Source organism: Carassius carassius, chromosome 32, assembly GCF_963082965.1.
Source record: "Carassius carassius chromosome 32, fCarCar2.1, whole genome shotgun sequence".
Lineage (NCBI taxonomy): Eukaryota > Metazoa > Chordata > Actinopteri > Cypriniformes > Cyprinidae > Carassius > Carassius carassius.
The window spans coordinates 11912144-11928826 of NC_081786.1; the positions used below are offsets into that span (position 1 = coordinate 11912144).

At 37.9% G+C, this 16683-nt stretch overlaps 1 protein-coding gene across 5 annotated transcripts in view; it reads right to left on the reverse strand.

Moving 5' to 3' along the window:
- Positions 1-1334: 1334 nt before the first annotated feature.
- Positions 1335-16683, reverse strand: part of wdpcp (WD repeat containing planar cell polarity effector) — a 67068-nt gene continuing 51719 nt past the window's right edge. For all 5 annotated transcript variants that reach the window (XM_059520280.1, XM_059520278.1, XM_059520282.1 and 2 more), the window contains 7 exons: positions 13884-14072; positions 13460-13583; positions 13244-13307; positions 7629-7731; positions 5199-5301; positions 2189-2274; positions 1335-1462 (listed from right to left, as the gene is read on the reverse strand). In XM_059520280.1, coding sequence (XP_059376263.1) covers positions 1353-1462; positions 2189-2274; positions 5199-5301; positions 7629-7731; positions 13244-13307; positions 13460-13583; positions 13884-14072 — 779 coding nt within the window. In that variant the 3' untranslated portion in view covers positions 1335-1352. The remainder of the gene's footprint in view (positions 1463-2188; positions 2275-5198; positions 5302-7628; positions 7732-13243; positions 13308-13459; positions 13584-13883; positions 14073-16683) is intronic.

Sequence of the window (16683 nt, forward strand, 5' to 3'; positions counted from 1 at the left end):
TGCCTCTTGAAAACTGCTAGATAATCAGATTAACACATTAATAATGATGAGTTTTTTAAGTGTGAAGAACATTTTAATAATCTAAAGAACCTGTTTGCCAATAAAGAACCCATAGATGTTCAAGGACATCACTAAAGAACCTTTGTTTTAACAAAGTATACAACATGTATTACAACAGACAATTACAGCACTTTATAAATATGCTGTAAAATGATACAGTGATGATAGAACTTAACTGATTTTTCCTTAAAATGTGCAAAGAATAGGCAATAGACGGACATAAAAACAGAGGTTACAACACAAAATCTTCCTCTCCTGACCCTTCCTCCATTTCTAGCATCAATTCATATTTATATATCTTGTATATATACTTTTTTTTTTAAAAGAAAATCCTCTTAGAATGCGGAGTAAATAGATTACGATACAGTGAGGGATTATGGATGGCTGGGTGCTGTCAGATTAAGTTCGGAGAGCAGGCCGGCGACAGTTCTGACCCGGCCGCTGTGTATGAAGACTGTGGGGGGAAACTGGCAGCCTTCTCTTTAGAGACACGCGCTGCGTATCCCTCTGAATTTCTTCTGCATGTAATCTCATACACCAAACAGGTGGAGAATTAAACCCAGCCCACAAGCCGCACCACTGATCCTGTGATCAAGGGCAGGGATAGTAGTGCGGCTTCTGTGCCACCATTCTCAAAGAAAGTGAAGTGTTACTAAAATAAAAAATAAAATAAAAAAGAAGCTGTTTGCACAGACTCTCAAACATCCATTCTGATAGTGTGATAGTGGCTGGCACGAGCTGGAATGGAAAGGGAATATATGTAACAGAAAGAGCCGTGGAAAAGTAGGTTAGAATATTTTTTTTTACCTCAAGACTGTGCAGTATACTGGCCATAAACAGGATTTTACGACCCCTTTTCCAAGATAGAGTGTGACAAATTATGTGACAAGAAATTCTTTAACAAACACTGTGCATCAAGCTAAAAAGTAATGAAAACAGAATCAAAAGAATTGCAAAAATATGTTTTATTTAAAAGTAGTTTTTATAGTATAAGCACATTTAATCTGTTACACTGGTTCTTTTAGTAAGAAGACAACATTTTATTCTATCGTAAAAAAAAGTACTATTCATTGCACAAATAAATGTTTATTTACACTAAACCAAAATGAATAACTTTCAGTTTCCCCTCCTCAGGCACCTATAAGTCACAAAATATGAATATTATTATTACAACTCTCAGCAAAAACTGCAGTAACAGATATTATACATTTCATAAAAAATGTAATACAGTAATTATATATTTTAGAAGTGAAAATATGACATATATTAACTGATTTGTCGACATGCATCAATTAACAGGACGGTAAATGTTGCTCATACAAAAAGTTAACAACACAGTAAGAAATTATTATCATAGAAATGTAACTCATTACCTGGGTGTTCTGGTCAACAAGTTTGATTTCTAAAGAGAGAAAAACATTATTAAGCACAACTTACTTAACAAGTGAAAAATCGATAAAAGTTTCCTAAAAAGTTTTGAGGTCTATTTCAACTAAAATCTATTTGCATGTCACAGCGCCACCTTTCTGCATCCACACCTGAATCAGGTGAACAGATGAGCGCCAATCACGCAGTAATCTGCTGTAAATGTACTGTATGTACAAGTGGGAGGAAGTGTTGAGTTCAAGCATCCTCTGCAGCTCAACTGGAGGAGGGTTTCTCCATGGTAAATTATGACTGTGCCATTAGCATTCAGGATTATGCATGTATTAAAATTCTGATGTAAATGTCTGTAATAGCCTACAGTCTGTACTGTCCAATAAATATGTATGGGAAAAGTTTAATTATTCTGTGGACAGAAAAGAATAAAACATTCATGTTTTAGGATGATTAGCTAAGTACAATACAAGCAGAAAAAAAGGCAGTCAACTTGAACCTATTTTTCAGAGGGCAAAACAGAAGGGAAGATATCACTCTCAGGGCATTAATGAGGGAATTATCTACAGCAGTAGAGCTCTGTGTAAAACACACAGTCAATATAAATTATAACCATAAAGCTCAACATGAAAAACAAGCTGTAAGCCTTGATCCCAATAGTGAGAACAATGTAGTCATTCAACCCTGTTACTTTAATATCTACTTTGAGAACTGTATTTACTCAAATGGACTTGTATTCAAAAGAACACACCTGTGTGTTTCCAAGGCCAGGTGCGATGACTTGTCGGGGCGTTCGAGAACTCGTCCGTAGCCTCTGAGGTTGATGTTGCTCCAGCCCTGATGCAGACAAAACAAGACTGGAATCATATTTTTCATATATGACTGACTAAAGAAATCTCTCTAACCCAGTACGGTCAGACTAAAGAAATCTCTCTAACCCCGTACAGTCAGACTAAAGAAATCTCTCTAACCCAGTACGGTCAGACTAAAGAAATCTCTCTAACCCCGTACAGTCAGACTAAAGAAATCTCTCTAACCCCGTACAGTCAGACTAAAGAAATCTCTCTAACCCTGTACGGTCAGACTAAAGAAATCTCTCTAACCCCGTACAGTCAGACTAAAGAAATCTCTCTAACCCTCTACGGTCAAGAGCACTCAAGAGCAGTTTTACATGTGCACTGCTAACTGTCCATGCTGTATGGAAATATTCCGTCCGTCTGCATTCAGAAAGATGAATGCTTCACAGGATCCGGCATTACTATCCTGTTTAAACTAATATTAATGTACTAGCATTTACTGCAGATGGATCTGGATCTCCTCACACACACACACACACACACATATCAGGTCCGACCCTCAACAGGAAAAAGCTACGTGTGGGAGTCAGGCCTTTCCCAGTGATTCATGGGTATTCCAAAATGCCGTGCCGTCAAATCCAGCAAGCGTGTAAGACTGTGTGAATGTTATCAGTCGTATTGTGGGCTGTGCGATTTGGGTTTTCTGCGGCAGCTGGCGATGGAGACGGGGTCTGCTTTTTCTATTTCCTTTAGTGATGCACGGCGCTTACAAGGAATCGAGGGAGGAGGAGAAAAAGAGGCCTACGGGGCGCAGCCCACACCATACAAACAAGCGAACAAACACATACACATCGCTACACGTGTACAGATGCACTCAGATGCAAAAAGTGTAACGAGTCCAAGAGCTGGAGCACGTCTTTCTGAGTGTGCCGAGTGTGTGTGTGAGAGAATTAAAAGGATACATCAACAGATGTGTGTCGGGATGTTTTCCAGATATCCGCATCTTTGCCTCTCTCCCTGCGCAGGGCTGGATTTAGCACAACCGACGGTGATGCCACCAAGTCATTGTACTCCTCCTTTCGCTCACTCTCCTGATCTTTTTTTTCTTTGCCAGCACAACGCAGACATGAAGCTCGAATCAGTGTCTCTAAGCCTTATTGGCTCCGCATAAGAAACAATAAAACTTCATCGGAGACCAGATTAGTCTGGTTAAATAGAATTTTTTTTTAAAATCCAAAAAACAAATACAAAAAGGAAAAATAGAAGAGAGGCTTTCTGCTCTCTCTCGACTGCTATTTATCTGGGTGGGAGCATCTCCCTCTGATGTCTTGTATGCGGCCGTGTAGCAGTACAGGCCTGAAAACTGGGATTCCAACTGCCAAATTACCCAAAACTCCTCATTTTATGTTTTAAAAACCCTTTAATCCCATCCCATCCTCTTTGGGCCGTCCACTCGGAACTGGCTGATGGGAGAGGCAGGATTTGAAGAAGATCGAGGGAGCTTAAGTGGGACAGAAAGAAAGAGAGTCAGCACAGAGTCATTGGTCCCTCCAACAGCAATGGTAGCAGAGAGAGAGAATAAGACAACCCTCATGTAACACACACACACAAACACACACTTACTCTACACACTCCTTGTGATGCTCCAGGCCAACCTTGAACTACACATACTAGAAGTATGAGTTTGGGTGTTTGCTCAAAATATATGGCTGAAATTTGTTAAAATGTATAGTTCACCCAAGAATTCAAATGTAGTCATTATTTACATCCCTCAAAGCTGTATGCTTCTAAGAATCTTCACATAGTTATTTTCCATATAATGACTGAAGTTACTACATCTGTCAATCTCCAAAAAGTGCCGTAATATTAGTGCACATAACATACACACTATATTCCACGTCTTCTGAAGCCATATGATCATCTTGTGTGAGTAACGGACCCAAATGTATATTGTTAATCACTGAATGATTGACCATGACGAATGGATCAGTTCAATATCTGACAAAATCATTCTTTTCAGATTTTTTTTTTTAATAAACTTGTTCATCTAAGTGAGCAATTCGTTCCCAAACGGTTCCCAAGTTCAGCTCACAGAGTCAAGGCTCCAGTCAAAACAGTTCTTAAGATTATAAACAAATAATGACTTAAGTTTCACAAAGCAATCAGCTCTTACCACATAGCATGCAAGATGTATGGAATACCTTTATGGAGACTTTATGCTTAGGAATTTGACATCGAAATGAACTGTCATTGTATAATAAAGAAATATTCCCTCAAGAAGCCATGGTTTACTAATATTTGATAACAATAATACATTCTTCAGTAATGTCCGTAAGAATGGCTACCAAACACATAGACAGCAACACAGACACAAAAGAGCAGTAATACTGATGAAAGGAGATCACAGGTGTGTGTGTGTGTGTGTGTTTATAGAGTATTTTACAATTGCCTTGAACATGACTCAGCCAATCACAATCAAGGACCGGAACTATCACTTTTATCAAGATACATGAAGATTCTCCAAAAACAACTACTTCTGTGTTCCACAGAAAAAAATAACAGCATATGGTTGGCAAAGATATGAAGGTAAATAATGACTAAATTTTCATTTTAGGGTGAACTATCCATCTCCCTATCAGCTAACAATTTTATTGGTAACACTTTGGTATATGGACCATTTCTCAGTAATAACTTGTTGCTTATTAGAAATAATATTAAAATATTGACTGTTTATTGGTACATAAAAAAATTGGTACATTAAAGCACATATGCTGCATGACCATATTCTGAATCCTTAATCATACCCAATACCTAAACTTAACAACTACCTTACTAAATATTAATAAGCAGCAAAATAGTAACTTATTCAGGCAAAAGTCATAGTTAATGGTTTGTTAATGGCAAGAATTGGACATTAAAATAAAGTGTGATCATATGAATAATGAATTTTTAAAACACACCCACCTTGATGCAGTGCTCCAGTGTTTGGGGTCAGGAACATGCCTCTCGCTGATGGATGGTTGTAGTTTGACTCCACTCTGCCCTTCACACACTGACTGACACTCATCTGAAAATCACACAAAATTTCCCACCAAGCCCCGAGGGAAACTGTTTAACATGTAGAATCTTTGAAATCTAGAAGCTCTTCTGTATGAAGCAGAGAGAGAGAGCGAGAGACAGAACATGACATATTGTGTAATACATGGGCATCTTAAACACGACTCTCCCAGACAGAGACAGTGAAAGTTACACATAACAAGAAACCATAAGTGAGACTTGATCTCAGGGAACACCCTACAGCACAGCAGTGTGTGCGTCTGTGTCTCATGAGCTATAAGATGACCACTCTCATACACTCTTCTCAGAGTCCGTCTTTACAATTGACTCTCTCACCAAATCAACACACTCCTCAATAAGACAGTGAACACTGATCCTCTTCTGTGACAACAAAGCAACTGTGAAAGGATGGAAAGAGAGACAGACAGAGAGAAAGACTACAAAGTCTATGAAGGGAAATCTACAAAATTTTTGTGTGTGTGAGTGTGTGTGGGAGGGGGGGGGTTGTCAATGATTAGGACCGTTAATTTCATTCATTCATTGAGTATAAATTGTTACAGGAAAATGACACCATAAAAATTATATTCATTTAGTTTAATCATGTTCCCAGACCTTTGGAGTGATAGAGCGGTTTTAAAAGAATAGTTTTTGATTTGTATAAAATAATATATAATATTATATTACACACACACACACATTTCTTTCATATATTAAAATAGTGCACACTGATTGTAGGCCTGTGAGAGGAATATGCAAAATTTACTTGAAAATCCAATTTTTGTTTACATTAAATTATTTGCAATTAATTAATTTAACTTGATGACATTTATTATATAAGGGACTACATTGATGACACTTGCTAAATTGTCAGTTAATAATCATCCAGAAGCAGCTACAGCAGATCAGTACCCTTAAAGCTGTTTTACACTGAGCTTTGTTTTATTTATGAGAATGGCCATATAATGTGTGAAAAATTTCTGGGTGTGTGTGTGTGTGTATCCTTTAGAGTCATGGTTGGCTGACAGTATGAGACATTTGCTTGAGGGTGGCCAAATGTAAACAAGACACCTTGTCTTTTTAAATGCACAGCACAATGCCGAATCCTACCGCGCTCATTCCCTATTTATGATCCCCCACACTGCCCTACAGAATTTCCTCTAAATATTCCTCTATTCCACAATAATCCCTGCACACAAACACACAATATCAGCACCTCAAAGAAGCTATTGATCCAAAAATGGACACAGAGCTGACCGAAAAGAAAAAGAGAGAAAAGGGGTATCTTTCACTATTAAAAAAAATCTCAGGCACTGACTTATTATTGCAACATTTTAACTATTAACAGCGGTAAAATGCCCTGAATCAGACTATTTTGCCCATCTGTTCCTTTCACATTCACACTCTTAAGCACTTCCTTCCAAGGCTAAGGTCTGCTCGGGGTGAGAGAGCAGGGAAATCATCAAGGACATAATTAAGAGGCTTATGGGCAGACAGGGTGGGAAACACACACACACACACACACACACAAGTTTTCACCCCCTTATTAGAAGCTAAACACCTCCCTTGTCTCATCTGTACACCTGTTAGCCAAACCACTTCTGTTCGTCCCTCATCCCCCTCTTGCTTTTCCTTTCTTTCTACTGGTCTCTTTCCCTGAACGTATGCCCATCCTGCTGGTCGAGGAAATGTATGTTGAACAGCACATGGGATGCCCTCATCAGGACAGCAGGAAACAGAATATCAGAGCCGAGGTCAATGGACTTTAAACCCATCCTATTCAGCCAATTAACAACATGAATGAATCAAACTCTCTCTATATCTGCACAGAGTTCTCTAAAAAACCCTTCAAATAGTCAAATATAATTACATAAGAGATTAAAAATGACGAAACCTAATGACTTTTTTTAATTTCCCAGTGGTGCCATCACCAGAGTCACATGTGCCTTACGTCATATCATGAAAGACTGAAAAAAATGAACAGTGTATATGCTTTTTCAGAGCTAGAGTAAATTCTGCTGCGACACGACACATGCAACCACGGGACATGTAAAAAATGGACAATTTCAAAGCTGAAATACCTATCATAGCTTAATTTGCTTGTCTATATAATGGAAGACGAAGGGGATGTGGCCAGGAAAACCTCTTTGAAAACTGGTGACCAAGATGATTTTACCCTGCAGCATTTATTTGAATTTTTCTAATAGAGTAAATGAAAACACAGAGATAATGAGAGTTTATCAGTGATCATTTTGCACTTGTTAACACTAATCATTACATATCAATAGGAGATTTTGGTGCATTTTTTGGTAACTAACATTATGTGAATAATTCTCTCACCTGGTGCCGATGTTTGTGCGTCTGCGTCTATTTCATTAGCCTTCTTCTTGGCTACAGCGGCTAACACCACCTCACCCTTATCTGCTGCCACGTAATGGAGGTCCTTTGAAGGTAAAGCAGAACAGCAGAGCAATCTAAAATTAATCTCAGCTCACATGACAATACTTCAGTTTTTTCCCTTTTTCATTTTTGCGCTCTGCTCGAAGAGAGAGAAGGAGCGAAGAGAGGCTGCAGGAGAAAAAGAGAGAGATAATACATTAAATAACCTGTTTGAAGTTTCAGAGGGGAAAAAAACAGATAAAAGTATCAAACTTTCAAAAATCAGTCTTGCTCATTTGTTCAGTCCCCTTTATGTTGTCCTCCCTCCTTTTCTCTTTCTCCCTGAACTCTGACCGGATGCAATCTTACTGGTTTCAAAAAGCACAAAGATGTGGGGAAAGGCATGTGTCATCTTTTAAAAAGCAGGATCGATGCTCTTCATGTCGGAATAGAGTTTAAACTATTGTCATTACGAGCAGGTGTGTGTGTGAGGTACACACATCCACATTCACACACTCGCTCTTGCGCTTTCTCTCTCTTAAATATGAGCCCTCTCATCCCAGAGAATAGACTATAATATATCTATTATAGAGCCTCATGCAGTCAGGAGACCTCCATTAACCCGCAAACATGTTTTTAAATGTCACACCATTAGTCCCACCAAAATGGACGCCGGACTGAGACATACAACAGAGATAAAGCACATCCGACTGCTCAGAGAACGTCTATGTGTGAACAGTGACACTAGATGTGCTTTACTGACAGAAATCTTTGGGGTATTACAGTAAAAGTCTTCTTTTTTTTTTTTATCAAAAAAAGTTTTAACAAAGTAGTTAATTCCAGAATAAACTACAGAGAGAGGCCTACCAACACAGCGGTAAATTCACTGTAGAAAGACTTATTGCTTTCACATAATGAAGCAACAGCAAATATGTTACAATATGTTGGCAAATAATTGCATTAATTAAAAACTAAATACCAAATTAATACTGCCTAGTAATAGCTCATCAAAAGTTACCAGGAATGTAATAAGTCTTTTTAAAAAATAAAGTAAAATAAAATAAGTACAATTATTTTGGTACACTTGAAAACTTGTCTGATAATTCATATTTGATCAGATTTTCATGTATACCATTCATTTCACTCATTCAATCATCACTCATCCAATCAAATTTAAGAGCCAGAGCTATGTGAAACTAAGCTGATGTAGTATGTATATTGTACCATGTGGTACAAAACTTTCTCAGTGAACCGAATATCTTTATGTATCTGTCGAGAAGATCCTCAGATGTTCAGACACGGTGGAAGAACTTATAATAATGTAATTGACAGGCTACATTTTACCATCTTGAAGGGGCCCATTCATGGGTAAATTAAGATGAAAGTTGGGCGAGGAGCTCAGTGCTGACTCCCAACTAATAAGATCCTCTCTCTTTCTGTCCGTTTAAACGCTAAACCCATCCTTCCGCTTCAGGGACATCAGTCAGAGCTGCAGCGAGATGCAGGGAGGGTGAATGCAGCACAGTCAGACCTGCAGAGAACTAATGCCTGTATTGTCAACCGGCCTCAGCAAGTCTGATCAAATGAGGGCAGGGGGATAAGAGTGACTTACAAACATCAAACAGGACTTGATTTAGCTCTTCACAGGCTCAGGGACGAGAGCCAATAACCTCACGATTCAAACAATGATTCTTCTTTTTAAACAAAACAATCACAAACTACCAGACATTAAAAAGTCTAAATAAACAGTTAGGAGCCAAATGCCTTGAGAAAATACAGAATCAATTAATTATGATGGTATAATATTTTACCTCTTTTTAAAAAAAAAAAAAAAGTCAAACACTGAGTTTAGGATTTAACCTCACAGTTTTATTCCCAAACAAATTGAATCTTCCAATCAATGAAAAATTGCAAACTAAGCTCTTTCTGCTAAACGATATTTTTAGCAACAAATCTCTGAATATGTATATTCAATTAAAAGTAATGATTCTCTGCCCAGTTTAAATTGGACATAACTGAAAATGTATTCCTTATTTACCGATTCAATTGCAAACTCAGTAACAGCTCTAAACGATTCAATGGATCTGATTCAAATCTCAAACTACCATAGGAATTTGAGACCCTTTCATGAATCTTTCTGAGCGACTCATTGAAAAGAACTAGTTCATAAGACGTGCATTTTAAGAGCTTCTACATTTCTATAACCACAGAGGAAAAGATGCAACAATAAAGATAGAGAGGAAAAACGAAAAAGTGGCAAACACTGGATATTAGCACTGCATCTGAAGACCTCTATTTTAGCTTAGCAGAACATAATGCTTTCTGAGCCAGAAAGACAGACAGATTGAAAAAAAAGAGGAAAAGGCCAAGAAACAGAGAGCCAGACAGAGAAAAACTGACTGAATCCAGACATCTAAGAGGGATGACAATAATTCTGTACATAAATCAGATATTATACCTCTTATTCACCACAGCTTACACAGGACACAGGATCTGCTCTAATCTTATTTATTTAAGAGCTTTAAGGGCTCAAATGCAGATAAACGGCCTTTTAGTGTTATTTTTGACTGGAGAGGCATATGGAGACAGGATAAACAGCTGGTCCAGCGATGATGCTTGATATTCGCTCGACGTCAGAAAAGAATTTAAAATTAACATGGACCAGTGGAGCAGAGCAAGAGAGAGAACCATTACATGCACAACTGCGCATTTACGCTCACACACACGTGCGAAAACAATTCCGGAGGATCACACCTGTAATCCACGTGAGTGTTAGAGGAAGGTGTTTATCAGATACACGAGAGGGTCTTACAGAGTTCATTATCCATCTCAACACAGAAACCAGCCAATATCAGCTCAGTGCCGCACATCATGTCTAATCGTTGATATTAACATTGGCCCCCTCTGTTTCTTGCAAACACACGCACCATTAACCAACAAAGCAAACACATGATCACAATTATGATCTAATTAATTAATCTGTGGATCAAAAAAAAGCACAGGAATGAGAAAAGTCAGCGAAACACGGCTAACAAATTAGTGCAGACGCTATCAGGGTTCACATCAGAGGATAATTACAAGTATAGAATGTTACAATTATGCAAAAAAATCCAGCGAACGAGTGGAGGGGCAACCCTGCCCTCCCTCTTCCTTCCTCTCTACCCCTTTGGGTGACTCCAACCCCTCCAATTTCTTCCAACACCAAAGTGCTTCACTTCACAAAAGGCTCCTTACAAAAGAAAAGAAAGAGAAATTCTTTCGGTGCTCCATTGTTGGTTCGGAGACAATAGAGTCTCAAGCCCGGCTCATACTGGGTGCTCTTACGTGGGGCTCCGTCCGTTTTGTTTCAGCTGACCTTTGTGACATGGAGGGGACCAGATCAGATGGAGCAAGGACCCCCGCTCGCTCTCTGCCTTTCTCTTGCTTGCTTTCTCTCCCTCTCTCCTGTGGGTGGCTTAATTTAACTTCTGTGGCTAATTAGCCAAGAGCCAAAACCGCGGGGTGAAACGCCACTGCCTTTAGCTCCTTCTCTCTCGGTTTCTCTGCCTTTAGCTCACTCGCTCTCTCTCTGCTCTTTGTTGATTCACAAGGACTGATATTCATGGACCATTCATAATTTGCCACTTTCGTCTCTCATCCTTTCTCTTTTGCGTTTTCCCAGTGCATGTCCCAAGAATAACAGATCCAGGTTTCCTTTGCCCTTCTCTCTCCCTCCCTCCCTCTCTTCTCTGCCCTTTCAGGCTTGTGTGGCTCGAGCTCCACCTTTTCAATTGGGGCCCTCAGCAGCAGCACTTAGTGGGGAATGAATTGGAACGAGTGCGATCGGCGTGAAAGAAGGAGGGAGAGAGAGGAACTGCATGAAAAAAGGACAGAGAGAAAGAGCGGCTGGTGTGAACGCTAATAGGGAAGGTGTCACTCGGGCATGGAGAGAGGAGGCCTAGAAAAGGGGTCACACACACAAGACCATTTAAAGGAGTGAGAAAGGAGAGGGAGAGAAAAGATAGTGTACTGGCCACGAGAGCTGTGAAAAACAGACTCCCTCGCTCTTTTTCTTCTACACCCCTCCCTCTTTCTCTTAGCAACTGTTGCTCTCTGGAGTCTCTGGGATTCTTGTTATGGTATAGGAGAGAGGGGATGTGACATGGCCAGGGGCCTCAAACTCCGAGCTGCACCTGCCCAGAGCCTCTCAGTCCAAAACAGAGCCAACTCAAAGGTCTCTGAATGTGTAACCCACCCATAACTAAACTACTGTCATACACAATGGCAAAACGTTTTTAAGTTTATTTTAGTCATTTGAAAAAATATTTTTAATTTACACAGTCACAATATTAAATTAATAAATATTTTTAATGATCATAGATTATAGGGCTGGGTGATATATCTAACGATATGATCATGCACACCTATTCAGTAAATCCGGTTCCATGATTACAGCTAAATTGCCATCACCTGTTTTCAAATGGAGCATCACTTAATAGACAGAGCTGTAGATCACTGACAAGTTACGCAATATCGCGTTCATTATCCAAGATGAATTGCTTTCGATAATGAACACGATATTGCGTAACTTGTCAGTGATCTACGGCTCTGTCTATTAAGTGCTGCTCCATTTGAAAGCAAGTGATGGCGATTTAGCAGTAATCATGGAACCGGATTTACTGACTAGGTGTGCATGATCATATCGTTAGATATATCACCCAACCCTAATAGATTAATTTATTTTCAAACACATAAAAAGCTATGATTATGCTAACTTATAAAAACTTAATTAAATTACTTATTCATATGTACAAAATGTACATTACTATTCAAAGGTTTGGTCTCTTATGTTCACCAAGGATGCATTTATCTGGTCAAAAACAGTAAAAGAAAATTAAGAAATACTCTGAAATATTTTTACAATTTAAAATAACTTCTCTATTTCAGTATATTTTTTTTAAGTCATTTATTCATGAGATGGCAAAGCTGAATTTTCAGCTACCATTACTCAGGTCTTCAGTGTTACATGAATTTGGTGCTCAAGTATCAATCTTATTATTATCAATGTTGAAAACCTTGCTGCTCAATATTTCTGATACATTTGTTTTAGGATTATATGATGAATAAAAAAAGATCAACATTTATTTGAAATAGAATTTTTGTAACATTACAAATGTCTTTACTGTAGCTTAATTTAATATGCTCCTGCTGAATAAAATAATTTCTTTAAAATAAAATATTACTGATCCCATACTTTGAAGGTAACCCCAATCTAGGGTTTGTGAACTCCAGGAGGTTTCTAAAGTGGAACTGTAGAGATTTTAATGATAAAAATTGAATAATTAAATAATAATATGAAATTAAAATAAAATAAAGAAATAAATAAAACTTAATAATAAAAATAAAACACATTTACTAAAAAAGACAATATAAAAAATATATATATTAACCTACATTTCATGTGACCATTAACTGATATCAGATAACAGTCAACATGCAAATGTGTTATTAAGTTATTGAAAAATCAACTAAATTGAGATATTTGTTGTATTGTTTTGTTTGCCATTGTATGTGCATGTCTGAAAGTGTGTGCTCACCATGAACAGATCTCTCGCACCGATATCTACAGCAAGCAAGAAGGCTTTTTCAAACCTCTGGTGTCTGGAAGAGAGAAGTCAGAAGCATTGCAAAACCATTTCTGAACACCCAACTGACCGCTGATTTTTATTTAACTATTGTTTTCAGCTGAAGAGGAATCAATCAGATGCAGGAGGTGGTGTGTACTGTATGCAGAGTGTGTGTTATGTGTGTACCTGAGCAGGTGATGGAAGAATCGGCGGGCGTATCGGCTGATGGGGTCTCTGTACTCCAGTATGACAGTGTTTGAGAGGGGTCTGCAGGGGGCATAAAACATCCCAAGCGCAGCTTCCAACTGACCTGCAATCATACTCAACAGGATCAAATATGTACAAGCAGTAGCCCCAAACCCTTCTCATTGCATTAGATACAAAATATCAAACAAAGTGGAACCTGTAAACAAATTATACTAGAGCAATTCTCAAAACAAACTTAAAGGTGGTAACAGAGACTTCCTTTAGATATTAGCTAGGAATGTTATTGATGTAATGCAAACTTTTAACAACCTCAAAGTGTCAAACTACTTTTTATTTTAATTCTGAACCATACATATATGTTTTATTGTGCTCCATGGTTATCGCTCTCAGCACCAGTCTTTACCTTCAGTTTGCTGGTCCAGTGGTTTTCTCAGCAGGTGATCTGTGATGGAGCTGAGTGACCTGTAACACTCTGCTCCCATCATAGCCCAGTCCATATTACCCAGAATTCCCAGTGCTGCACCCACCTCCTCACAGCGCAAACGGTGCTGTACCAGATCACCTGGGCCTAGTTGAGCACCATTGAACACACCTGCACATAAAATGTTATTGGTGTTATTGAATGGTTATGAAGTGACACATATGCCATATATGATGACTGAAGCAGACTTAACAAGCAAATATGAAAGTCCAAAGGTTACAGTATTTCCATCAAATACTAGACGTAATCGACTCAATCCCTTTCCTTTACTGTCCTATTTTTTATAAAGAAAAATAATATTTGAAATTGTCACAATTCCACAGAACGGAGAAAGCGAGAAAGTGGTTGTGGAAGCTCTGGATCATATGAGGTGGGAGATCTTTAGAGGCGACGCTCTGTAAGATTGCCATTGACATTTGGATCGATCTTCAGTCTGTGCTCTTCCCCTGTAGCACTGTTGAGGTGTGTGTGTGTGTGTGTGTGTGTGTGTGTGTGAGAAAGAGAGCGAGCACTGAACTGTGACACGCAGCAAATGCAGTCGATTCAGGTTAAACATATTCATTGGTGTGGATACTGCTGACAGCTAGTTTAGTGAATTACCTATATGGCAGATGCTTTAAAAAATGCCATATACAGCAGAGAATCAACCAGAGAGGGATGAGCAGCTGAATGGACATCTAAGCTAATGGAGCTAATGGATGAACCTTCAGCTGTTTACAAAGCTTCTCAAATGTGCATTCACCTAAAAGACAATCACACACTATTTTAACCACAAAAGAGTCATACAGATGAGTTTTGTTCAAACTGGACTAAATGTAAAAATGATTGCTTAACTGATATGGATTTTTTAACAGCTGATACTAATACAGTTGTTTATAGAGAGCAGGGTGTTAGATGCCAGATATCATATTTGAAGGCAAATGAGATGAGGAAAATAAACACTAATTTTACATCAGGATGATGTACTCTGACATACATTACCATTCAAAATTAGTATTATACAAAATATTATACAAATTCCAAATAACCGTTTCTTATTTGAATATGTTTTCAAATGTAATTTATTCCTGTGATGGCAAAGCAGAATTTTCAGCAGCCATTAATTGAGACTTCAGTGTCACATGAGTTTTAGGAAATCATTCTAATATAACAACTGACTGATCTCAAAGTTTTGAATAGAAGTGTATATAATGGTATTAATTATTATATATGTACCATGGTATTTACATACTACTATCAAGTACAAGTAGTGCTGTGTTAACACTATACATTTATATAATGGGTTGATTTGAACATCGTTAAATTGTGGTGACTTAAATGACACCAAAATAATGTCCTCTGGTCAATTCAGTAGTATACTACAAAAGAGTTACGACAATAACGTTTCATTAAAAACAGTTATTTTATACACTTAATAAAAAATTATTTTATACACTTATTTTTCTGGCAAGGTTAAAATATTTTTTGAAAAACAGGTATTTATAATACTTTAAAAAAATCTGTACTGTTATAGGCCCTGCATAGTTTTTGTTACTGTTGTTATCATTCTAATATAATTTGGATTTGGACTTTATCAGCTTTTATCTTTAATATCTTCAGGTGAGTGCTAAATTTACAGTATTTAAGATTTCATAGTGCATCAAGAGCATTTCATATATTTAACCACTAAAGCTTTCCCTAGCATTTCACACACACACACACACACACACACACACACACACACGCACACACACTCTCTCTCTCTCTATCTTGTATCCACTGCCCTCTCTCTTTTATTTTAATTCCTGTTCTTTTTCTTTCTCTCTCAGACACATCTTTCTATTTCGATCTCTCATCTCTCTGTTCTCTTGCTAACTTTCTGTGAATTTTAGTGCCTGTGATCACAATGCGCAGTAATCACCTGAGGCGGCTGACACCCGTAAAGGCGGATTTAATAATGTAACAGAGCTTAGTCCAGCCATACTGGATCTGCTTCTGAACGGCACACTCAATCGCAGCTACGCTTAACCTTGCTCACTTCTCAACAGGAGACCATTAGCACAGCCAAGAAAACCACACGAACCATAATATTATTGACCAACACCACACAAACTGAGAAATATGTTGCCTATCAATAAAACAACCCCTCAGGACCCTCTGTATTCATGATTCCTGAAGTCTTACACATGAAGGCACATGCACATGCACATAACACAGCAAAGTAAAGCAAATGACCCATGCATGTTATCTCTTTCTATTGCTAAGCCAACTGTAGCTCCCCTCTTGGACAGAAATCATCTCCTGTGGATGTTGGGAGCAGAAGGAGGCGCCATTTTGCGGCAAATAAAACGACAGCCACCATATTTTGCAAGTGAATTTGGAAAGGTCATAATTTAATTGTGTTAAAAAATTTAAATAATTTTGACTTTGGAGAACAAAATTAATTGGAGAACAAATTTTTATTGGAGTACAAAATGTAACCGTTACTTAAAAAATATTAAATAAAATACAAAATTGAATTGTTACGGTCTTTCAAATAAATAAAGTTCAAAATTGACCTGTTCTGTGTAGTGAAAAACCTTGACCGTTGGGTGACCTTCATTTATGAGAATTTGTGATAGTGATTGTGATAGAAAATACTCATTTTGACTCTAATTGAAGTTGTTTATCTTGTTCTTAATTGTGGTATAAAAAGACTCTACTAATTTATTAATTTGAAATATGTTATAAATATACAGGCATA